Source organism: Endocarpon pusillum (genome assembly GCF_000464535.1).
Source record: "Endocarpon pusillum Z07020 unplaced genomic scaffold scaffold4993, whole genome shotgun sequence".
NCBI lineage: Eukaryota > Fungi > Ascomycota > Eurotiomycetes > Verrucariales > Verrucariaceae > Endocarpon > Endocarpon pusillum.
In genome coordinates this window covers 531079-554483 of record NW_006916474.1, presented here as the reverse complement: position 1 = coordinate 554483, position 23405 = coordinate 531079, and the positions used below count along the sequence as shown (strand labels likewise).

The 23405-nt window shown below is 51.4% G+C and overlaps 9 protein-coding genes across 9 annotated transcripts; 5 read left to right on the top strand and 4 right to left on the bottom strand.

Annotated features, from left to right (window-relative positions):
• Positions 1-31: 31 nt before the first annotated feature.
• On the bottom strand, positions 32-1310 carry EPUS_00411 (uncharacterized protein; the record flags this gene model as incomplete). The annotated part of the gene is made up of 2 exons (XM_007806067.1): positions 32-880; positions 951-1310. The coding sequence occupies 2 exons, from the start codon at positions 1308-1310 to the stop codon at positions 32-34; spliced, it is 1209 nt and encodes a 402-aa protein (XP_007804258.1).
• Positions 1311-2288: 978 nt separating this feature from the next.
• On the top strand, positions 2289-4814 carry EPUS_00410 (uncharacterized protein; the record flags this gene model as incomplete). Its single annotated transcript, XM_007806066.1, has 2 exons — positions 2289-2415; positions 2470-4814. The coding sequence occupies 2 exons, from the start codon at positions 2289-2291 to the stop codon at positions 4812-4814; spliced, it is 2472 nt and encodes an 823-aa protein (XP_007804257.1).
• Positions 4815-4982: 168 nt separating this feature from the next.
• On the bottom strand, positions 4983-7475 carry EPUS_00409 (uncharacterized protein; the record flags this gene model as incomplete). The annotated part of the gene is made up of 1 exon (XM_007806065.1): positions 4983-7475. The coding sequence occupies one exon, from the start codon at positions 7473-7475 to the stop codon at positions 4983-4985; it is 2493 nt and encodes an 830-aa protein (XP_007804256.1).
• A 295-nt stretch (positions 7476-7770) lies between these two features.
• Positions 7771-9312, top strand: EPUS_00408 (uncharacterized protein; the record flags this gene model as incomplete). Its single annotated transcript, XM_007806064.1, has 1 exon — positions 7771-9312. The coding sequence occupies one exon, from the start codon at positions 7771-7773 to the stop codon at positions 9310-9312; it is 1542 nt and encodes a 513-aa protein (XP_007804255.1).
• A 353-nt stretch (positions 9313-9665) lies between these two features.
• On the top strand, positions 9666-10733 carry EPUS_00407 (uncharacterized protein; the record flags this gene model as incomplete). Its single annotated transcript, XM_007806063.1, has 1 exon — positions 9666-10733. The coding sequence occupies one exon, from the start codon at positions 9666-9668 to the stop codon at positions 10731-10733; it is 1068 nt and encodes a 355-aa protein (XP_007804254.1).
• A 208-nt stretch (positions 10734-10941) lies between these two features.
• Positions 10942-11544, bottom strand: EPUS_00406 (uncharacterized protein; the record flags this gene model as incomplete). The annotated part of the gene is made up of 1 exon (XM_007806062.1): positions 10942-11544. The coding sequence occupies one exon, from the start codon at positions 11542-11544 to the stop codon at positions 10942-10944; it is 603 nt and encodes a 200-aa protein (XP_007804253.1).
• Positions 11545-12387: 843 nt separating this feature from the next.
• EPUS_00405 (uncharacterized protein) lies at positions 12388-15600 on the top strand (the record flags this gene model as incomplete). The annotated part of the gene is made up of 3 exons (XM_007806061.1): positions 12388-12502; positions 12712-14762; positions 14836-15600. 3 exons carry the CDS (start codon positions 12388-12390, stop codon positions 15598-15600), a joined length of 2931 nt encoding a protein of 976 aa, XP_007804252.1.
• A 365-nt stretch (positions 15601-15965) lies between these two features.
• EPUS_00404 (uncharacterized protein) lies at positions 15966-17282 on the bottom strand (the record flags this gene model as incomplete). The annotated part of the gene is made up of 2 exons (XM_007806060.1): positions 15966-17071; positions 17126-17282. 2 exons carry the CDS (start codon positions 17280-17282, stop codon positions 15966-15968), a joined length of 1263 nt encoding a protein of 420 aa, XP_007804251.1.
• Positions 17283-21871: 4589 nt separating this feature from the next.
• On the top strand, positions 21872-22597 carry EPUS_00403 (uncharacterized protein; the record flags this gene model as incomplete). Its single annotated transcript, XM_007806059.1, has 1 exon — positions 21872-22597. The coding sequence occupies one exon, from the start codon at positions 21872-21874 to the stop codon at positions 22595-22597; it is 726 nt and encodes a 241-aa protein (XP_007804250.1).
• Positions 22598-23405: the final 808 nt, after the last annotated feature.

The following is a 23405-nucleotide window of genomic DNA, read 5'->3' as shown; positions in this document are numbered from 1 at the left end:
GGTACTCCGTATTTCTGAACTGTTACCGAGTTTAGCCAAATAGGTACTCCCACCACCCTTTCTTCCAAGTCCTCCCAAAACGATGATTGAGACAGGCAGCTTTGCTATCAAACATCTCAGCGCCAGAATGCCGTTGCCCATTTCCCCATACGTTGACGGGCAACACCAGCAGCCCACCCATATTCCGAGCGCCATCCTGCGCATCTGGACTTTCGCTCTCATATTCGTCGATCCACAAGGGTTCTCTTAGATGGTGGAAAGGTGCCCATGTCACCCTTCCTTCCCCGGAAATCCTCCCCAGCTCTCCTATGTTCTCGTCAGCTTTCATAGATCTAGTGATCAGCTCATGATTAGGCGGTAGTGACTCTGATAGCACATCTAGCACTGCATCCGTAAACATGCCTGGTCCAGTCACCTCTAATATATCCTCCTCCGAGTAGCGTGGCCCATGAAAAATCCCGGCACTCGCGAGATTGTGTCTTATCGAATGCGCGATGACACGTACGATAGCCTTCCTCAGAAATGGACTAAATCGACGCGGGGCATAAAGGGAATACTGAATAAATCCATAAGTTCGTGACCAATGCCACTGCTTTTTCATGGTCGGGGAGGCGTAAGGTTCATCAATCTCAATGCCCACAACTAATGAGATTCTATGCTGGCGCTCGTTGAAGAGAGGGTTCATTGGTGTGCATGAGGTGATGGGTAGAACAGGGTGAATGTCGATATCTGCGTAGAAGCCGCCATAGTACCACAGGAGCAGATAGCGAAGAAGATCCGCGCGCAGGATAGGAAGTGGGTAGTTTTTGTATACAGTAACAAGAGACGGGATGCTGGCAAGAGACTCGACAAAATCGGGAGCCTCTATGTCAGTGAAGTACTGTTGGCAGGTCAGTCCTGTGAATGACATTCTAGCAATCTCTAGATAGATAGTAGGCGTGCCAGCTTACAGTATACTCCCATCCCTGATTATGCTCCTTCCACTGTTTACAGTCATGGTCTCTTTCATCTGCATCCTTGGGGCCTGTCTGCCAGATGTTCTTTGCAAATGCTTTGCCATCTGGTAGTGCCCGACTCTCGATCTTCAGCAGAGCTTGGTCTAATTGATCCTCGAATTGGACATCCGGGTCCGATCGGAAGTGTGAATGGTAAAGGAAGTTGGGCTTTTCGCTCTGCTCGTGCGCTGGCGCCGGGCGGTTTGCAGAGCGATTGTTCTCCCACTTGGGCGGTGAGGGAAAGTAATTGTATAGGAGGTAGATCAGCAGCGTAAGGATAAGGAGGTTACGCCAGCGGCGGTCAATCCGCGGCATGGCAACGAGCCTTTGTCTTGCATGCTTGTCATTGGAACGAGATAAGAAGCATCCTCAATTCGACTTTGCCTAAATATCCAATGGAACAGTCAATAAAACAAGTAGTAAGCGTCTGGCTGGTACCGAATGGGCGGGGCTCGGAGACAGCCGAAAACCAGCAATCAATGTGTAATCTGTACAAGGATGTAGCCTTGCTGCTTCTATCACACCAGCTATGAACGTCATGTGTTGTCAAAAGGAATGAAGTTAGCCATTTCACTTCGTAATGGATCATATATCTCATTACACACAGTTTACGGCCCGGTACAAGCTCTTCTTTTAATCGGCAGGGCTAAAATGGTGGCGAACTGAACAACTTGATTAGGCAATGGGTCTTTGAGCTCCAGATGTTGTATAAATAGACCAGGTAAGGGTTTTGACTACTAATCGTGCTGGTTTGACCTATCTCGAAACGTCGTGTTATGATTCTTTGAACTACTCCGTACACCTTTGCATTTTAAATCAAAACTCCCAATTTTCCATATCAGAAACAGAATTTTATCATGCAGAACTGGATAAACTTTCGAGGCAAGCTGAGGACCTTTCAGCCGAGCCGCTGAATCAGCTCATGCTTGGATTCTCTCCGGTCGAGGCTTGCACAACCGAGGGCGAAGTTGCCACTTTGAACAGAGAGAGATATCCAGCCAGGGCGTGTAGGGCACCACTGTCTTCACGGTCAACTCGGCTGTTTGAACTCGAGAGTCGATTCTTATCCTCTATCATGCTGGCCGTTCCTGAGTCAGGCGCTATATATGTTGCATTCCCAGAATTTCCTTCCACTTTTGTTTGAATATCTTGCCACAAAGTTGAATCAGGCTTTGTGGTTGACACCTTCCTGATTGCGTGCCGAGCCAAAAGTGTCAGTGTCAATTTGAAGCGAGACGTTGCGGCTGCTGTTTTTGTGTCGGTCGAGACAATGGACAAAGCATCTGTGTCAACATGATTGCCGGAAACGATCTATCTCCTTATGCAACCGGCCCGATGCCGGTGGCACAAGTAGATCAATCTACGGGTTACTTTCTTAACGTTGATGATATTCGAAGGGAGGAATATCCTATGCTTCAAGGTGAGCATAAACATGGCAAGTTCTGTAATGGGATACTAATGCCGTGACCTCAAGGAATAACCTACCTCGATCATACAGGGACAACCTTGTATGCCAGATCATTGGTTACTGCCATTTCTCATGACTTAACCACGAATCTATTCGGAAACCCACACTCTGGCTCTTCATCTTCACAACTATCAAGTGCGAGGATTGACAACACAAGGATTGAGGTTCTGCGCTTCTTGAATGCAGATCCTGGTCTGTTCGATGTGGTTTTTGTTGCCAACGCCACTGCTGCCATCAAGCTAGTCGCCGATGCCTTCGGAGACCATGTAGAGGGTTTCTTTTACGGCTATCACGTCGATTCACATACAAGTCTGGTTGGTGTGAGGGAATTGGCTAGGCTAGGTAGTGAATGCTTTTCCAATGATGGTGTTGAGCGATGGCTCACCGCATCAGCTAAGCTGCCACATTCTCAAAGGCTCCGTGCGCTCTTTGGTTATCCAGGGCAATCAAATTTATCAGGTTATCGACCACCCCGAGGTTGGTGTTCACGCATTTATGAATTGCGGAAGTTCCATGGTCAACAAATATTCTCTTTATATGATGCTGCTGCTCGGCTTCCTACCGCTTCCTTGGATCTCAGTAACCCTCTTGATGCCCCTGATTTCACAGCTTTAAGTTTTTACAAGATATTTGGCCTACCTGATCTCGGCGCCTTAATAGTAAGGAAAGAATGCGCAGGTGTTTTTCAGGATCGCAAATTTTTCGGTGGAGGGACAGTTGATATGATTATCTCACTAGATTATCAATGGCACGCGAGCAAGCAATCATCCCTGCATGGCCGCCTTGAGGATGGTACTGTTCCATTCCATAGCATCGCTGCCCTGGGATTGGCGTTGAAAACACATTCTCGACTTTTTGGATCCATGGACAACATTTCCCGACATACTTCATTTTTAGCGCAGCATGTGTACAACAGACTCTCTTCTTTGAGGCACGCTACGGGAGCGGCGGTGTGCCATATTTATGGCCGGTCAGCGTCCGACGAGGGAGACTCCTATGGCCCAATGATTGCTTTCAATCTGCGAGATGCCGAAGGGAACTGGATTGGGAAGACTGAGGTTGAGAAGTTGGCGTCTATCAAGGACATCCAATTTCGGACAGGCGGTTTGTGCAACCCTGGCGGTATCGCATCCCATCTTGACTTGTCAGCTTCAGAGTTGAAAGCGAATTTTGCTGCTGGCCAAAAATGCGGAGACGACAACGACGTCCTAAATGATAAGCCGACTGGGGTTATCCGCGTGAGCTTTGGAGCTATGAGCAACCTTACAGACGCAGACAAGCTCATTGATTTCATTGAAGAATTCTTCGTTCGAGGTTGCCACATACCACTGTTGCCTCCCTTGACGCCACCAGCAACACCGGGCACAAGCTCGTTTCGTGTACAGAATCTCTCTATATTCCCAATAAAAAGCTGTGCTGCATTCAATATTCCTCCAGGGATAGCATGGCAAGTTCGAGACGAAGGGCTGGCTTGGGATCGAGAATGGTGTCTCATCCACCAAGGTACGGGCGTGGTGTTGAACCAGAAGAAACTCCCCAAAATGGCAATGATCCGTCCATCCATTGACCTCGATCGACGCGTACTGAGGGTGCAGCATAATATTGGCACCTCCATGCATATGATTCTGGAGATTAGCCTTGACTCGGAAACTGACAACGAGATCCTCGTGCAAACGTGTAATGCCTCGAGTATTCAATCAGCCATCGTATGTGGCGGACGGCAGAAAGTGCAGATCCTCACTCCGAGGAAGATTGCAGACTTTTTTACGGCGGCGCTCGAAGTTCCATGCACGCTGGCAAGACATCAGAAACCCACTGCCGCAGATCAAATTGCATGTTCTCTATCAGAGCTAGTGACGCAATCAATGCCCGGATATTTTCCAGACCCCAAACCAATGTCATTACCCAAGACCACGTTCCTGGCCAACGAAAGCCCAATTCTGCTAATTTCGCAAAGCAGCGTCGACAATCTCAATCTGAATATTCAGGCTAGCGATCCAGATGCAAAGCCTGTACCAACCGATTCGTTCCGAGGCAATATTGTCATTGCGCAGGAGCCTAGCCAGAGGGCATCCCCATATGTAGAAGATCAGTGGACATCACTCGAGATCGGTGAGGACCCGAGCAACCAGTTCAGAGTCATGGGGCCTTGCCATCGATGTCAAATGGTCTGCGTGGACCAGCAGAGCGCCAAGAGGGGACAAGAACCTTTCACCACATTGGCGAAGACCAGAAGGAGGGATGGTAAGGTGTGGTTTGGAATCCACCTCGATCCCGCGACTGGTACGGAGAATAGAAGGATTGGAGGGAGGAGGTTCGTCAAAATTGGAGATGTGGTGACAGCGCGATGACCGAGCAGGTACACAAAAGCAAGTGAGGAAGGCTGGGCCTCGATAATCATCATTTTAGAAGCATGGGATTGTACCGCTGACACCTCCAATCATACAGCTTATTAACGTTCGAGGAAGCGGCACTTTAGCCGGGCCATTTCAGTCATCGCGTCTTTGCAAGCAATCGAATCAGAATCTCACATTCTTCACCTCCCCCCTCCGTTTCCTAACATCATACTCTACCCACCTCGCCACCCCTCCTCTCCGGCCCTCAAAACCCAATTCATCCACCACCCTCGCCGGATTCATCACATGACATCCTTCGTAAGTGATTGCGAAAGGAGCGACTTCAGAATCAGCCAACACGAGCGCTGTAGGCAACGGGCACAGCTGGAGAGCGGAAGCATAGTCCCACAGGACGGGACGCGAAGATAGTGGGAAAGGAGAAAGATGTGACTGGTCGAGTAGGGTCTTGATGAGCTTGCGGGCTGAGGCATCAGACGGGGAGGGTTTTGATTGGTGTTGCTGAGGGTTTTGGTGGGGGTCTGTGGGGAGATGGGATTCTGCTTCGTGGATGGACGGGTCGAGGTGCATCTCTTCGCGGCCATGCTGATGGTTGTGCCTGGAGCCTGAAGGGGCCGTGGTGGCGGCCGGCTCCACCGTATCACTATCCATCTGGACATCCTCGTCGTTTCCGTCTTCATCCGGCTTCTCGAATGTGATGGCGCTCCTTCTCAGGCGTCCAGCCATGTCGTCTCGAAACAGCACGATGTCTTCCACTGGTCCAAAAATGCTGATTCGGGCTGGATTGCTCGTCCAGATCGCTTCGCCGGTTCCGTTGACTTTGCCTGCCTCCAGATTCGCGGTGTTGACCGCGCGTCGCACGCGCAGGGTGAAGATGTCGGGGACTTTGTCTCTGGGTAGAGGTGCTGCTGCTCCCGCTGAGAAAGCGGATGCCCATGGGTCGTTGTCTCCAGGCACGAAGATGAGGGTTGTGCTCGACAGTGTTGAGGGAAATTCGGAGAGGACAGAGGCAAGCGCGTTGAAATGCTCCTTGTATTCGATGCTTCCCGCTCCGGACTCTGCGCCTGCTAACACCGCTTTTGAGACGAAGTTGCCCATGAAGACAATTGATAGGGGACTGTCTTCCACTGAGTCTGCCGCTGCATAGGATGCGAGGATCTTCCGGATTGCTTCTAGCGTCCGTGGGCTGTCAAGTTGACATTCGCCCAGCACTGCGATTTTTGTTCTTTTGCGAGACTCGTCGTCGTCGTCGCTACCGCGGCTCCCTAAGGTCTTTTGCTGAATTCTTCTCATTGCTTTCCCCTGAGCTCGTTCGCTTCCTACGCCGAGGAAATCTACCCATCCAAACCCGGCTCCTGCTGAGAGAATCGATGGGCCACCGTGGTTGGAGCTTCCACTTGTGCCTAACGTCACGTCTCGTCGCTCTGCAGGAGGACCGCCAATACTGCTGCCGAAGAAGCGCCCTCCGATCATGCCGCCTACACCTCCCCCAGCGTTTGAGCCATCCTCTTCGTACATGCCTTCTATGAGGACAATCATGCCCGGACCGAACCAGGCTCCGTCTTCCGGCACTGGACGAGCCAAGGATAAGTCCAGCGTTATTGACCCTGTCAGGTCGCTCAGCGCTAACTCGCCCGTCGTTGGTGCGATCGCCAGCAGGCCTAGTAGAAGATGGGAAGAGCCGGAGCGGCCTAGCAGATTGGCAATGGGTGTTATTTTGTATGCTTGCTGCACCGTTGTTATGGTTGATGACGAACGTTGGAGGGATGGCTTGCTTTTGGCGGTGGTTGAGAATGAGGGAGTTTGAAAGGACTCATTGCGCATGAGGCGCTGGTGGATAAGATTATAGCGGTTGCGAAAGAAAGCGGTTTTATGAGATGGTGGTGGGAAGAGCGAGGGTGGTGTGGTGACTATCTCGAGCGACTTCTTGGTTGTGGAGTATGTCAGGCGCGGTTGGGTGAATGCGCTGATGACTTTGAGATAGGGCCGGGCGTCTTGTTTTGTCGAAGGCTTTTCATCACCGGAGATGTTCATCGGCAGGTCGTCTTCGACTTCAAGGCCAGAAAGACCGAGGCTGATCTGGCTGTCCTCGCGTGACAACAAAGCCGCTCGGGAGTCCAGTACATTGCCTCCTAGCCCGCTATTACTTCTCGACAGACGACCTGCGTCTAATCTTCCGCCGCTCATGCATAATTCCAATTGCCTCAGAGTATCTACTAGCTTCTTGTCTGGTGTGTCGGCCAGAATCACACCACCCCCATTGCGCTTCCATGCTTTTGCAACCTCGTCCAGAACTCGCTCTGCAAGACCTTCTTCTCTCCATCCACTCCCACAATGTCTCCCTATGAAAGTAGCCAGCAGCTGCAGCGATGATGATGTTATGGTGAGATTGTGCTTCTTTGTGATTGTGCGAAATGCTAATGGGCGCAGTATCGCAGGCGGGAGTAGAATTGGAAGGACGGCAGGCGTTGTTGGCTTCTTGAATGCTGGGGGAGGGGGCCGAACTGCCTCTCTTGCTGGGCGCGAAGCTATAGGGTATGCAGGGGTTGCGAATGCTGGGGACGAGGATGGGATGGGATCTTGTGCGGTATTTGCAGTTTTGAATAGAGGGGCGGGGGCGGGGGCTCGCGGTGTCTCTACCGAGTCTCGGTCTCCCATGTTGAAGATAAAGTTAGGATGCTAATTGACAGCTCATGTACTCGATCTCCAATATTTTGACCATAAATCGGTCACTTAAGAGCAATGGGGGAGTCTGAATGCATTCACACTTCTGGGGGAGACGCGTTGGGGCGTGTCACGCTAGTTACATATGTAAGCCCTATGACGCTTGATCTGTCTTTGCCTGTCGCATCTCGGAAGATGCAGCAAACACTCAATCGCAACTCTTAAGAAAGTGCAGTCTGCCCCCTGATATTGGCCTCTGATATATTGTCCCTCTCCAACCAATTCTCAGATGGCGAACATTGTCGACACAACAGCCACCGCAGCTCCCGCTCCTCATTCCACCGCGCCCTTACCATCGATCAGTGACAAAGATCGCCTGGCATCTCTCATTGCTCAAGCCACCGCCAAATACGCCATCAAAGACTATCTTCCAGCTGCCGAATACTACTCACAAGCCACTGAATTGCAAGCTGAACTCAATGGCGAGATGGCAGTGGAAAACGCCGACCTCCTCTACAGCTATGGGAAATGCTTGTATTTTGTCGCTGTGAAAAATAGTGACGTTCTCGGTGGGGAGGCTGCTGGTGCGAAACTGGGCAGTGCAAAGCCTGTCCAGGAAAAGAAGGGAAAGAAGATCACAAATGGCCATCCGGCCACTGCGAAGTCGGGTGCTCTATCCCCTACTGATGGAGAACAGAGACAAGCAGAAGAAGTTGTAGCCGCGTTGGTGGAAGAGAAGGCAGGCGACGAGGCGGCGGACGAAAAAGAGGCTGACGAAAGTGGTGTGGAGAAACCGTTGTTTCAGTTTACAGGTGATGAGAACTGGGACGACTCAGACGAGGATGAGGATGGCGATGGTGCAACAGGAGACGATGGCGCAGGAGCAGCAGAAGAAGAAGAAGACGACGACGATTTTGCGAATGCGTTTGAAGTCCTCGATCTAGCCAGAGTTCTCTTCCAGTCAAGACTTCAACAATTACAAGATCAAGCATCAGCTGCTGCGGACAAGGCCAGATCAATAGCTTCCAGCCAAGATCCTCCTGAAGAGAGAACGGTGAAAGAGCGAATAGCCGACATCCACGACCTCCAAGCAGAAATTGCGCTGGAGGGCGAGCGGTTCTCGAACGCCGTTGTCGACCTCAAAGGCGCCCTGGCTCTGAAAGAGGAATTATATCCTAGAGAAAGCCCCGTGCTCGCAGAATGTCACTACAAGTTATCACTGGCCCTCGAGTTCTCATCAGTGACCCAAAAGCGGGACAAGGACGGCAATCCAGAAGGGGAAGCAAAAGTGGATCAGGAGGCGCGTGATGAAGCCGCCACACAGATGCACAAAGCGATTGAGAGCTGCAAGCTACGGGTGGTTAAAGAGGAGCAGGACTTGGCGGCCCTAGAAGGGGAAGAGATGGCACCCAAAAGAGAGAAGCTCAAGCTTGATATCGAGGACGTGAAAGAGATGATAGGAGACATGCAACTAAGGCTTGTCGAGCTCAAAAAACCACCGGTATCCATCAACGACCCGAAAGGCACGGGTACGTTGGACGGGTCGACGCCGCTGAATGGTATTCTAGGTCAGATCTTGGGTGAATCAAAAGACGAGCAGAAGAAACGGTTAGAACAAGCAAGCCTGAGCGCCAAAGACCTGACTGGGTTGGTCAAGCGAAAGAAGGCCAAGTCACCAGCAGCAGACGAAAAGTCGATTCCAAGCAAAACAACCACCGACGGGCGTGCCACCAATAGTGGCAAGAGGAAAGCCGATGATTTCGTGGACGAGACCGAGGAAATGGGACTGGGTAAGAAGGCGCGCGTAGACGAAGCTGCTGCAGATGCATGACAACCGGGCATGGCAACGGATGAAGCATAGTTACTGTACCTCGTTTAGGATATGATACCCAGTCGCGCATAATACTTATATGGAATAGTGATCACAGCCAGAAGGCATTGGAAGATCAAATCGCCTACAAGTATCCACTATCTAACATGTTAACCAGAATCTCTCCTTGCGTGATCGATTCGGGTGAACAACGGCATACATAAGGTTCAATGACTATATTGAGTAGCGAATACCTCCCCATTCGATCTCCCTCCCCTACCCATACACTGTCATCACGCCTTCTACAGGTCTCCTAAGCTACCTACAACTCTCTCCACATACACCCCCCCCCTCCATCTCCCTTTAGCACCACCATGGCGCTGCCCTCCCCCTTCCTCTCCCCTCCATCTAAACCCCCAAACCCTGAATCCGCGAAACCAGAAGAGCAGGAAGAAGAAGACGACTATCTCAGCATGACCTTCACCGACACAACCCCCCTCTCCTCCTCCTCCACCACCACCGCAAGGAAAAAGGAATCCCTCACCCAATCCCTCAAGCGCAAACAGCGCGAATCCGAACTCCGCGCCCACCCGAAATCCAGGCGCGAACTCGCCCAGGAAGAGGCGCGGAAGAGAGAGGAGGCGCTCGCTACCTCTACGCTCGATCCGCAGAGTAAGGGGTTCAAGATGATGGCGAAGCTGGGCTATAAGGCCGGTAATGCTTTGGGGAGGCCAGGAGAAGCGAATGGCGACAGTGGTTCAGGGTTGTTGGAGCCGGTGGGGGTGGAGATGAGGGAGGGGAGAGCTGGGATTGGTGCTGATGCGGAGAAAAAGAGGAAGGTTAGGGAGGAGATGGAGGCGAGGGTGGAGGGGGAGAAGAGGGTTAAGGTTGAGGAGGGGGAGTTTAGGGAGAGAAGGAGGCTGGAGAGGGAGGAGAGGAGGAGGGAGGGCTTGATTCGCGGGGCGCAGGCGGTGGCTCAGAGGCTTGAAGAAGGAGAAGAAGAAGAGGGGACTGGAGAGGATGGAGGGCTAGGGAAGACTGCCAGGGATGTGGGGAGCAAGAAGAGGACGACAAAGCCTCTCGGTAAAATCAATGTGCTGTGGCGAGGAGCCGTCAAGCAACGGGAGCTGGCTGAGAGGGATAAACGCATGCGCTACGATCTACATCAGTCATTGTCACGGCTTCCTACGTATGAGGATCCAGATGAGGATCAAGAGGATAGGGTTGCATTGGGGAAGAAAGATACGGAGGAGGTTGACCGCGATCTGGATGGGGAGGATGACGAGCTGAACGAGTTCGAGGCGCTTGACAGTGTCGAAAAGCTGCAGAAATTGGTCCAGTATTTGAGAGAACGGTGGCATTACTGTTTCTGGTGTAAGTACCGGTACGGGGATAGCGGCATGGATGGATGTCCAGGCACAACCGAGGATGATCATGATTGAGACTTGTTGCCCCTGTGTCCTCATTACTTCAAATACTGATACATATAACCCAGTACCCAGCCAAGGAAGTTATGCCCAGCCCACCATAAGCATGCATCAAAGAGGCAAGAAAGAGGTTGTAGAGCATTTTCCATGTATTCGACCTCAGTGGTTGAAATGTCTCCTGCACGACCAACTCAAGTGTCCTCGAGTGTCTGAACCCCGCGGCTCACCGTGCCTTAGGGTCTTCGTTGACGAACTTTGTATCTCCCTCCTTCTGCGCCCTCGGCTTCTCCTTGTCTGCCAGGTTCCAGCCATTGAGATGGCTGACGCCCACTGTCAGGTACGACGCAAAGCCTAACCAGGCCACGTACGGCATCAGGCAATATGAAGCAATGGGATCAACCTTCGACCAGACGTATGTCAGGTAGCCAACCGTTCCGGTTAGGGCGAAGATATCAGCTGTAGCTTCGACTGGTCTCTTCATATAGAAGAACAGCGGCATCCAGAGCAGGTTCAAACCCAGCTGGATTGTGTACAAAGTAGCTCCCACCCTAGTATCTTCCACTTTGAGTGGATCAAGCGACGACAGGCCAACATTCCACGCACGGTAGGCACCGTATCCCATGAGCCCGTAGAGGATTGTCCATACCGGTCCGAAAACTTGAGGTGGCGGTCGGTAAGGTGGCTGCTTCAGCTCCATGTAGGTCTTCTGTGTTGTTCCCCGGCCATAATAACCCACCAGTAGGCCGGCCCCGACAGGCAGGAGAATTGACGCAGCCGGGGTCTTGAAGATAGCATCGGGCAGCGTGAGTGAGGGTATGTAGGACATCATGTATCGTCTTTCCAGCCCTGGTCCTCCAAAGGCTAGGTCAATGGGGTTAATCAAGAGGCCTCCGATGTGCTGTGAGAACCAATTATTCAAGCATAGGTGAGCTGTGCAGTGGTATCTGCGACGATGTTGCTGCCTGTGAAGGGGATCGGCAAAATGTTAATTATGGCGGTTGATCTCGGTTGATCTCCATAAGCTCCAGGGATCTCCAGGGATGTGTTCGGAAGCCTGAAGCGCGTCTCCTCCTTCTCCGCATTCAACAAGCGAGCCGCGGTACCGCGGTTGAGTGAAGCGCAAAACCGCCCGCAAACGGCTGCCCATCAGGCACTGGATTCATGGTCGCTGAGCAGCCACCAGCTCTCATCACGAACAGGAGCCAACAGCATCCTGGGTGATACCGCCAGCGTCTGATCTTGTAGGTTGACAACCTCATTCTCTTCTTCCGCTGGCCTTTTGGCCTTTTGCACTCTTCGAGCTCCCGCAAGCATCTCATCTGCTCTGACAGCTACCTTGTTTCACCCTACACCGGCATTCTGTGCCTGACTTCATCTTTATCATTCTGCTATCTGCTGTCGCAAAGATCTGAAGGAGCTCAATTCAGGCCATTGGCGCTGGGCTCGTCTCTCTTCATTCTCTTTTCACTACAAACCCATCTGAAATGCTATCCAATATGCCTTCTGCACTCTTTGCAAGTCCTCATCTGACCTCTTTATCTTCTTCAAATAGCCCAATATCTAGGCATCTCAAGATTCTCGACACAGCCATCACATAACGCGCCACATCTGCAAGGCTCTCGATGATTCCTTCCAACAATCTCTACTGTTCATACCAGCCACAGGAAATATGAATCCTTACGAGACGTTCGGATCGCCTACAGAGGACGCGCCAACCTCGAGATTCGGCAGAGATGAGGAGGGTTATGGCCGATCCAACGATAACTATCGTCGAAGATCACCGCGTAAGTGAAGCATTTACTCATCCTACCCAGCTACTAGTATATATGCGAGGAAAGAACGAAAAGGAACAGCCTAGATTGTTTTGCAGGCACCCCGAATATCGCAAGAATACTGTCCTGTCCCAGACGCTTTGGCACAATTTGTTATATTCCCACCTATCTTCATAAGACTCTAGGATATTGACAGGGACTAACGGCCGTAAATCTTATAGTGAATGACCGACGTCGAAATGGACCCCGAAATCGTTCGCGATCCCCGATTGCAATTGATCGTTACCAGCCTGGTGACCGAGACCGCTCCGCTAGAGACGACTATTACAATGACTCTCGAGCAGGTGCACCTAGAGACCGAGAAGACCGTCGACGAGCACCATCACCTACAGCTGCCAACATCGACCGCTATGTGCCCGGACAAGACGGTGGAAAACCACTTGTACGAAACAATCCCCTCAATAATCCTCTCACAATGGAAATGCAGGTAGGCTTCAACTACTTTGCTGAATGGTGGAGAGTGGAGAACCAGATTAAGGAGGAGAAAGAGCGTGCAAAACATGGCGGCCGAAGACCTTCAGATCGAGTCAAGGGAGAGCGAGAAGCTCGAGAGGATCGTGAGAAAGAACGAGCCCAAATACAGGCTGCATACGACCAGTACAAGATTGACCTTCAAATCCGAATGGCACGAAGCTTTGTTCAGCAGCATAAAGGTGAAGAATGGTTCAAGGAGCGATATGTCCCCGAAATACGTGACCCTATCCGACAGCGTCTGATGGAATTCAGGAAAGGCCCGTATGAGCAGTGGGAGAAGGACATCGAAAACGGTCTCTTCGATGAATTCACTCTGGAAGGCATCTACAAAAACGATAGTGATGGAGCTGGAGGCGTCATCGAAAAGGAAGAAGGTGAAGCTACTGGGGTTGGAGAAGTCCTCGGCGTGTTGGACCTCGTCCCCGCTCGTGGAGGAGATTTGAGGGATGATTCCGCTCAGCAGCCCGCTTTGCTTATCAAGACCCTGGCGCCGAATGTCAGTCGCGAGAAGGTCGAGGACTTCTGCAAAGAGCACCTTGGTGAAGGAGAGGGTGGCTTTAGATGGCTCTCGCTGAGTGATCCGAATCCAACAAAGAAGTGTCACAGAATTGGCTGGATTATGCTGCATCCTGGTGGTGAAGAAGATGAGGTCATGCAAGAAGCTGAAAGAGGAGATGGGAGAGAAGAAGAAGGCGAAGAGGAAGAAGAAGACACCAGCAAAGTCCTTGCGAATGGCAATGCCGGCAAGACCCCCGCCCAAAGAGCTCTCGAACTTGTCAATGAGAAGGTCATTGCAGATCCAGTGCGAGGCGACTTCACATGCCATGTTGGTGTTCACAACCCTCCCACCGCTCCAAGAAAGAAAGCACTCTGGGATTTGTTCTCCGCTCCGGAAAGAGTAGAACGTGATCTGGAACTCGCAAGAAGGCTAACCACAAAACTGGAAGCAGAATTCAGCCCGAATGCAGCAGAAGGCGGGTTGGCGAGAATCGACCAACGAGTGGAGTACCTTCAGGACAAAGGCTTCCTGCAACCTCCTGCAGCGCCTCCTGCAAAAGCTAAGAAAAATGCCTTCGTCGACAACGACGACGAGATAAAATTCGAGGACGAGGTGGAGGAAGGAGAGGAAGACGAGGGCGCCTACGATGAGGAGGTGGATGACGAAGAGCTTATCATTGCCAAGAAGAAGCTCGACCTGATTGTCGAATATCTACGTCGCGTGTTCAACTTCTGCTTCTTCTGCGTCTTCGAATCAGACTCGGTTCACGAGCTTGTTCGCAAATGTCCAGGTGGTCATCTGCGGAGGCCGAGAGCGGGTCTCAACAGCACTGCCAAAGCTGCAGCCAAGGCCAGCGCGCTGGGACAGCCTTTTCCAGTGAAGAAGAAGGACAATGCGGAAAATGGTGATGACAATGTCCAAACAGCGGAAGAGAGAAGACCACCAAAATTCCAAAACAAGACCGATCAACAATTGCTCCGGGCATTCAACTGGGTCAGAACCTTCGAGGACAAAATCCTGCAGCTCCTGGAGCCCGAGTACGTCGATCTCAAAAAACTCGGTGGCAAGCCAGTCGAAGAGGCTTTGGAGGAAGAACTCGCCAAATTTGTCAAGCAAGAAGACGAATCCAAGTTCCGCTGCAAGGTGCCCGAATGCACCAAGCTCTTCAAAGCCGAGCACTTCTGGCGCAAACACGTCGAAAAGAGACACGAAGAATGGTTCCAAGCTGTGAAAGCTGATGTGAGCTCTAATCTTTCCCATCCCCTTTCCCCATCCAATACAATAACAAGCAGCTAACGCTCCTTTCCCGCAGCTCCAACTAGTAAACGCCTATGTCCTAGACCCCTCCCACATCGCCCCCTCCCGCTCAGACGCAAACTCCAACGGCCACTTCCCAGTGCCCAATAACCACATGCCCGCCGGCACCCCTCGCGGCTTCAATCTGCAGAACATGATGAATTTCGGCCAGAACGGAATGAACGGTATGCCCGGTTTCGCCGGCGGTGTTGGTGCTGGTGGTGGCAATCCCTTTATGGGCGCCGGCGCCGGCATGGGAGCCGGAGGTGCAGGCTACATGGGTAACGGCGCCATGACAGCCGGTATGGACAGCATGGGCGGGATGCACAATCCCGGCGTGATGAGGAAGGGAGGGAATCGATTCAATTCGCGGAGCGGACCCTACGATCGCCGAGTTTGGGGGCTCTGTCAACGGCCGAATGAATTTGCTGCCGCTGCTGGTGGTGGAGTCGCCGGGTCCATGGGCGGCGGACCACCCGGCATGCTGATGCGTATGCCGTCCGGTGGTGGCGCGGGCATGGGATTTCTGGCCCAAGGCGGCGGAGGCGGCGGAGGGAAATGGGGCGCGACGGTGCCGGCGGCAGCATGCCCAGAGAAGCGGTCCAGGGCCGCAGCATCAAGAGCTACGAGGATCTCGATGCCCAACCGAGCCAGGGCGGGGCGGGCACGGGCGCTGCTGGCGCGGGGAATGAGAGAGACCGGGGGATGGAGAATGGGGTGGGAAGCTGGTGGTGTTGTTACTTGCTTTTCCTTTTCTTTTCCTTTTTTTCCATTCTCCTAGGGTTTCGTCTCTACGAGACTGTTTACCCGAGAGGGCACGCCGTTTGTCTCATCCGTGGTAGTAGTTACTGCCTCGGCGCGCGAGGTTTCTGCTGTCAGTGTGAGTTCTGGCGTGCGTCGGGCATGGAGAGAGAGAGAGAGAGGGTTCAGTTAGAAGGGTGGTGTGAAAATGCATGCAGCAAATCCTAGTTTTAACTACGGACAGAAAAAGAGCAAAGCGAAGGGAATTCATTGCTTGAAAGTGCAGAAATTGGGCGAAGACTCCAATGTCAGACCTCCTACCCCCCGGCGGCGGATCTGCTATGCACCAAAAACCCATTCCATACCCCATCTCTTCTGTCAATTCGAGACTCTTGTGTATGTTCTTCAATTCCTCTTCCTCAACACCCTTCTCCCAGCTGCTGGCTCAGCGACAACCACCTTCTTCGCTGGCGCACCTGCAGCCTTCGCGGCAGCCCCCTTCGCAGCAGCAGACTTGGTGTTCATTGGACCGGTGGCCTTCCTCGTGCTTGTCGCACTCAGCGTCGTCTTCCCCTTGCCAACAGTCTTTTTCGTAATCACCGTCGTGGCGCTAGACGTCGCAGTCCAATTCGAGGCGGCTGAATGGTTGCTGACTTGACTGAGTGGCCGCTCTGGCTGCTGCTGCTGCTGTTGTTGTTGTGCTGCCGCGGCCGCTCGGCGCGGTGGAGGTGCCATCTTGCCCTTGTCATGCGCGGAAGCGGCAACGGCAGCAGTGGCGGCTTTTTCTTTGGAGGCAGTTCGTCGGAGGCCGGCTGCTGCGTTGCCGGCGCCGCGTCTGGCGTGTTCGACCATTCCGTGGAGCGAGGCGGAGATGGCGCTGGTGGCTGCGCTGGCGGCGGTTTTGAGCGGTGAGGCCGGTTTGAGGGGAGATGTGGGACGCGCGAGGTAGGATGGTTTTGAGGGCGACTGGGGAGGAGGTTGCATGTCCTTGATGGGCGATCGTGGGAGTGTGCGCGAGTTGTGGGACTTGGGCGAGAGGACGTTGCCGGCATTGGTTTTCTTGGTTCGTGACGCTGCACGAGGCTTGGTGCCGGCCGCTGTTTTCGTACGCTTGGGGTTCTTGGGGTTGGAGAGCTCATCCGCCTCGACTGTTGGTTCATTCTCCTTGTCGGATAGGATAGCAATTTCAGAGCTACGTTTTCTTGGGGCCTTCACTGGTGTTGGGCCATTCGAGTTGGCCGGTTTGGCTGCTGATGAGGCCAGATCTCGAGGGATGGCAGGGAGAGGGCGGTGGTTCTCTGCCGCAGGCACAGCGGGAAGTGCTTTGGTAGAGTCACCGGCTTGCGGCATTTGCTTTGCAATTGTTGTATCTGCGTACTTTGCCAGTAGTTCTCCCATATTGGCTTTTCTGAGACTGAGTGGTATACGGTTGATGCGACGCTCGATTCGAGACCTTAGATCGCTGGCTTGAAGGGCATAATGAGCTCGTAGATGACGAGCACGCTCGGTGACTGGGAGAACACTATCAGCACTGACCGCACACAATCAGGCCGCTCGACACATACTTTCGAGCTGTAAGTTATCAATCAGTGCTTGCTTTTGCGATTGAGAGATTTTCATGCGTTTCCTTGCTGGACTGCCTGTAGGGGTCGCGGCTGCAGATGTGTCGTGTTCTGCTTCCACCGCGGCTGATTTTCGCTTCCTTGATTGCTGGGAATCCATAATTAGGAATCCTCAAAGTCTTATAGATCGTACCAAAAGATGCCCAGGAAGCTGGTTGATGCGTTGTGTATTAGTTGGGGATACTGAGATTTCGTCAATTGAGGTTTGTGATACACCCAAATGTAAACAATGACATGGGACTAGTTAGTCATCAACGTCAAGGATAGTTAGGGCCTTGGCTTCAATCTCAAGTACTAAGTAGTACCCAGAAGCGCAAAGAATATATTTGTTGAAGAAGCGAGCTCTCACAATCGGCACCGTGGGTTAGTAGTAAGCACGTCATAAGTTGTGTTCACCAGAGGGTCGCTCCCGAAAGGTAATCAAGTTCGAACCCCCATGGAGGCAGATCAGAGTTTAATAAAATCCCGGCGGGGGTTTTCCCTACTCGCACTTGTCAACCTCGTAGACTTTGTCTCGATGTCGTCAAGTGTATGGTTTTTGGTTTTTGGTTTTTTGGGTATGGCTATAAAGGATCGGAACTGCAGCAGGACACTCTGCTGAACTGAACCCTCTACAACCACAAATATTTCGATCAAGTATACCATCCCATTGACTTAAGCGGTAAGAACAGAATTGCCTTTTCGTGCTCAGTTGATTTCTCCCTCCAGTAGAACGAGGTTCTATTTTTGCATTGTCTGGCAAGTTGTGACTGCGGCTGACTCCGTTATCTATCCCCATCACCGTATCTTAGAAATGTTGGTGGCCTCGTATGCTGTACTGTTCCACATCCATTGCTGAACATATTATGTAGCTGCGAACAGCAACTTTGACTGACACTTCTGGAATAAAGAGTGCTCTAGGAATTGCGAGAGACGCATCGATCTCACCCTCGTGTCGCTTTTAGGGTTTCGAAAACGACTTCGAAGAGCTCACGATCGTATCCCTGCTAAAAAGGACACCTAGCTCGTGTGGGGCCGGACAGTGGACACGGCATTCGCTCTCCAGCTCTACTAGCTCTATCAATATCCTTCTTGATGAAAAATCTGTCCGTGTAGCTTGATAATGAACGGGGTTAGGTAGGTAGGATTTGACTTTGGCAAGTGGTTATACTTATACAAGAGCGAGTACGGTCCAATTCTGAGTGACGCATTGAGTGAATTGACTTTGTATTCATCAAATACATTAGAAGAAACACCCCTAGGATTGAGATAATACTCGGAAAACAAGATAGAAGTGTATTGGTTCGAAAGTAGATAGAGTCATGCTTTCCCTTTCCGCCGGCAATGCCTCAATTACCGCATCGGGGAGGTTGTGAACCCAAATCGGGTCGTGCATAAGGATTCTTACAGTCATTGTTTGAGGAGTATGCAGTCAACTTCCGGTGACCCGGGAGAGTTTTGGTGATGATGGATTTTGGAGAGACTCCCTGCTCCAGACGGAAGTAGGAACAGCTTGTGATGCAGAAGCTGATGCAACTTTGACCACCAAGAAGCAGCAACGAGAACTAGGCCATTGTGCTCTCCTCTCCACCAGCGGACAAGATAAGGCGTTGGCACTCCGTGTACGTATTGCAACTTGCCACCACAGGAGAGCTGAATGGAATTAGGGCTCTCTCAAGCAGCTCTCATTGGTTGGAAAATGCCAACAGCCGCGCGTCTGCTGCCTAATGATAACGCCAGGTGAATCGACCCAGAGACTAATGAAACTTACCAGCTTCGCCGTTTCATTCAATAAGTAGATGGTGTTCATTTGGGGCGATTTTGCCTTCATGCAGATACTGTTCGACGGCAGGGAAGTAGTAATGCTTATGTCATTTTATCAAGTCACCTAGCCATTGAGACACTGCAATGTCTCAAGAATTGACCTAGGACCTAGTGAAACTTGCCGCGATTCACATCGTGTATGGAGTACACCTTAAAGCAAAACTTCGAGCAAGTGTACCCTGGGATACTTAGTGAAATGGGCGAGTATGTTTGTATAAGAAGATCATCTTTGTTTCTTAACTTGGTCCGCTCTGTATCTGCCCCACAATCTCAAAGCATATCAAACTTTAACCATCTAAGCTTTGATTCAGCTTCGTTCTGCCTGCACGTTTGCATAGATTGTGCAACACTTTCACTCAACATGTCTGTTCGTGCGTCTCGTGCCGGAAGTCTAAAGCAAGAAGATCGTACGTCGGTCCCTTAGCTGGCTGATAAGTACACACAGTAGCTGACCAGAGACACTACCAGGCGATCTCGTCGAGCAGGTAGCTTGCAAAACAGCTACTGATGCCCAAATAAAAGCGTACGTCCGGAAATTTGGTCATGACACTAATTGTTTTCAACGCTTTGTCATCGAAGAGTACAATCGATATTGCTCCACAAATTCAGTGTTGGACATAGAAAAAGCGGCTTGTTTGAAACTGGCGTTTCAGAACCATGGTGATGCCCGGCAATCTCGCTTGTTGCCTCTATACCAGAACTTGCGTTTAGCAGCGGAGTTTGTCCAAGAGAAAGCCAGACAGGCGCAAGCTGCAGGCGTTCAGGTAGCTCAACCTAGACCCGACGCAGGCCGAAGGGCGGGTCCGAGCAGAGAGACAGATACTGTCGGAGGAGCAGGGGAAAGCAATGAAGCGGTTGCAGGCAGACAAGGAAGTGCCACAAGACGAGCAGATCTTCGAACCGAGTCAAAGGCAGCTACAGCGCCAAGAGCAGCCGGAGCAGGTCCAGCCCAGGCACGAACAGCATCTGGGACTCCATCAGAGGGGTTACACTCTAACTTGAAGGAGAATATCCCACGCAATCGAGGAGAAGAGGAGGAGCTGGCGGCAGTAACCCACGCAACAGCACCACCTCAAGCTTCAATTTCCGCAATCGAGCAGTACCATCGCGAGTTAGTGCAGAGGCTGCGGAGCGCTCGACTAGATACATCTAGACCTTCAGCGGCATCCGCAGGGCAGCATGATCAGGTCAATTCTTAATCTCGGAACCCTCCAGGTGAAATTCAGAGAAGACATGGTGAACGGAGCAGTAGCATGAGTAGAAGGTGAGGGTAGTCCGCGCTCCGGGGGGTCATTAGGACTCGGGCCAAATCAACAGGAACAGGCGTGGCACAGTCTTCAAGGACTAGGGCAAAGCGGGACCCAGCTGAGCGCGAAGAAGAATGAAAAACTTTAAGATTTTCGTATTGACTGTTGTATTAGACTTGTGAAAACCTACATGAGGGTTGGCCCGATAGGCAATATTCTGCGCAAGACAGATTTCAGTCAGCTTGTCTTCAGCTGCGTTCTACTCTCTCCGTTGTGCGATATTTTTTTCGCCCTCTTGCTCTGCTTTTGGCTTCAGTGGTCTTCTTCACGCAAAGCGTACCGGAGCTGTAGCAAACAGGGTATATGAGCAAGTTTAAGGAAAGATCCCAGGTGTCTGTCCAGCAAGTCTCCGAAAACGGCCGTACAGCCTGTTCTCTGCTCGTCGAGTCTGGCCCACAGCCTCTTCCGAGTCGTCATACCTCTCTGCTTCCTGCTCCCTGTTCAAGAAGAGAAATGCATTGTAAGCTTCAACTGCGAATGGGTGCAGATAAGCTTCCCCAGGGCCTTGCATCTTCCCGTCACAAAGAACGTCCAACATGGGCTATTAGGTCCTTGATAATCTGATTTTTCGAGGCTGGTGGACGAGTTATTCGGAGGATATGCATTTAAGCGTCTATCATCCATTGTCGATGTTTTTCTTGGAATGTGGGTGGTTTTCCTACCGGATCCATTGCCAGATAGTAAAATATGTATCGGGTCAAAGATCGTGAAAGGACATGCTCCTAGATCATGGACATCCGTACTGTAGGTATTACGGGGGAGGCCTAAAGAAATGTTAGCTCACTGCTAGTATCTTTACTTGTGAAGCCTATCTGTACAGAACAGCTACTTCCAAGAGAAGTTAGATGTGATGATTTGACTTATCAGAATGAATGCACAAAGAGCAAGCTTTACAGGGACGAATCATAACACCGAGTCTCTGTAATAAAAACTAGCACCAGACTAGCATAACTACGTATTTCAGCCCCCTGTAGTATTTGCTCTTGCTGCTGACTCAAATCTCGGTCCGTTCCACAGCCTAACTAGTTAGTGGCGCCTATATTTGGGGTTGTTTCTGCTTAATTTAGTCCTCTTTGCCGCCTTTGTTCTTTCCAACCAAGATGTCTCCGCACAATGGAGGATGGCCACCAATGGCCAACAATCCAGAAGGCGATATGTCTCATGGGAAATTCTGGATGAAGATAGTTAAGGTCGTTCACAAGACATGGGAGGCAATTCTAGATGAGCATTACCCCTATACTACCATGGCGCCTGGCACCCTTATTTGAAATTCCCCTCTGCAGTTTCCCGGTGTTTGAAGATGCTGTTGCCCAAATGAGCCTTTTGACAATTTCCCAAAATTGACCATAAACAATGAACAATGCCTGGTTGACATCTTCTTCGGTCTTCCATAACACTATTCTCAGCCTGACATCTCTTTGTCTATTTTTGAGCTCCCCATCAATCGGCTCTTGTTACCATCAATCAGTAGCTTCTTCACGTACTTGTACATCATCTTCACTACTTCTGTTACTGCCTGCACTTCAGCTCCTGCTTTCTGCATAACGCCCTCTTTCTCCCACGACAAGACGTAGCAACTATGCATCTCCCACTTATCGCCTCGCTCATCCTCTGCGCTTCGGTAACCGTTATCGCTAACGAGCCGGTGACGCCATATTCAAACCCGGTCACCCCTGACATAGCAGCTGCAGCTTTGACAACACCAGGGGCCACGGCGTCGATGACAGAAATCCCAGCTTCGGCCGTGACCGCAACCCCATCACCAAGCTCCACCGCTGAAGATGTCACCACGACAACAGTTACTCTGGTCAGCCTCTCAGAAAGCCCCAGCTCAAGCTCTAGCTACACAACCAGCACACTCATCTCCTCCCTCCAAGCCACAGCAACGACAATGACCACCCTCAGCTCGGACTCTACCACTACCTCAACGTCCAGCCTAACCCTCACCACCTCCTTAATTCGAACCACCACAATAGCCACTCACGCCAACCAAACCTTCACATCATCAGCTCCGACTCTCACACTCACATCCACCACAGCTCGCTTCCAAAACGTAACTACGTCTGTGGTCCTCAGCACCAAAACAGCGAACCCTCCCCCAAAGTCAACAATCACAAGCATTGTCACTGCAAATCCGAGCCCACAGACAACGACAGCGAGGGGTGGTGCTAGTACCACGACAGGGCAACCGAGTTTGGCTACCAGTAACGCTGCCACAAGCTTTAAGGGCGGCATGAGTGTGGTGGGTCTGTGGACCGTTTTGGTGGGAGTGCTTGGGTTGACGGGCGGGTACGTGATGTTTTGATTTGACTTGGTCTGATCGGTACGAATTGCAAGATGGAAAGCAAGCGTGCATGCAATGGAGTTTATTTTTCCCTGTGGAATGTACATAAGCAGCCGGTTAGGAGTTCGCGCGAGAAAGGAGATGATCTGTCATGCGGAGTGAGCATATCAGCTAGCAGAGAGATGTGAGATGAAAACAAGTCTGCAGGTGGATTCGCTCCAAGAGCACCGCAGATGACGGAGATGCGCCATCTTCTGCAAAAAGTATCAACTTTGATTTTCACTCCCTACCATACTTCTCATGTAAGCTGTACCGTTGGGACGCTGCTCTTTCCTTGGAACTCGTGAGACCCTGATGTGTAACCTTCCACCTCTCTCATGCACTAAGCTCTACATGCTGCTCTGTTTCGCTTCTCGAACAATACTCATATGTAACACGTGCTCATATGCTCTATGAACGTCTAACTATCTGGACCCACGAGCACACACATTGCGATGTCAGGCTCTTGGGAACCTCTCGCCTATATGCAATTCCCAGAGCACTCAAAGCCGATATATCTTCTATCTTGAGTATGCTGCACCATAGCATGTGTGCAGAATCAGAGAGGCGCTAAGTCAAGCTTGCCATGTTGCTGGCTAGGAATGTCGCTGTTCTCATGGTTGATGTAGATGAAGTCGAGGCATAGACTGGGGCTTTGTGATCTTGAGGAGGTCGTGCTTGTAGACTCGAGGGTAAAGCGAATGGTTCGCTGAGTCCGGGTTATTCGGGATCTGGTAACAACCTTGCCACGTCAAAGAAGGCGAAGGTGGAGAGGCCAGGAAAGCACCTC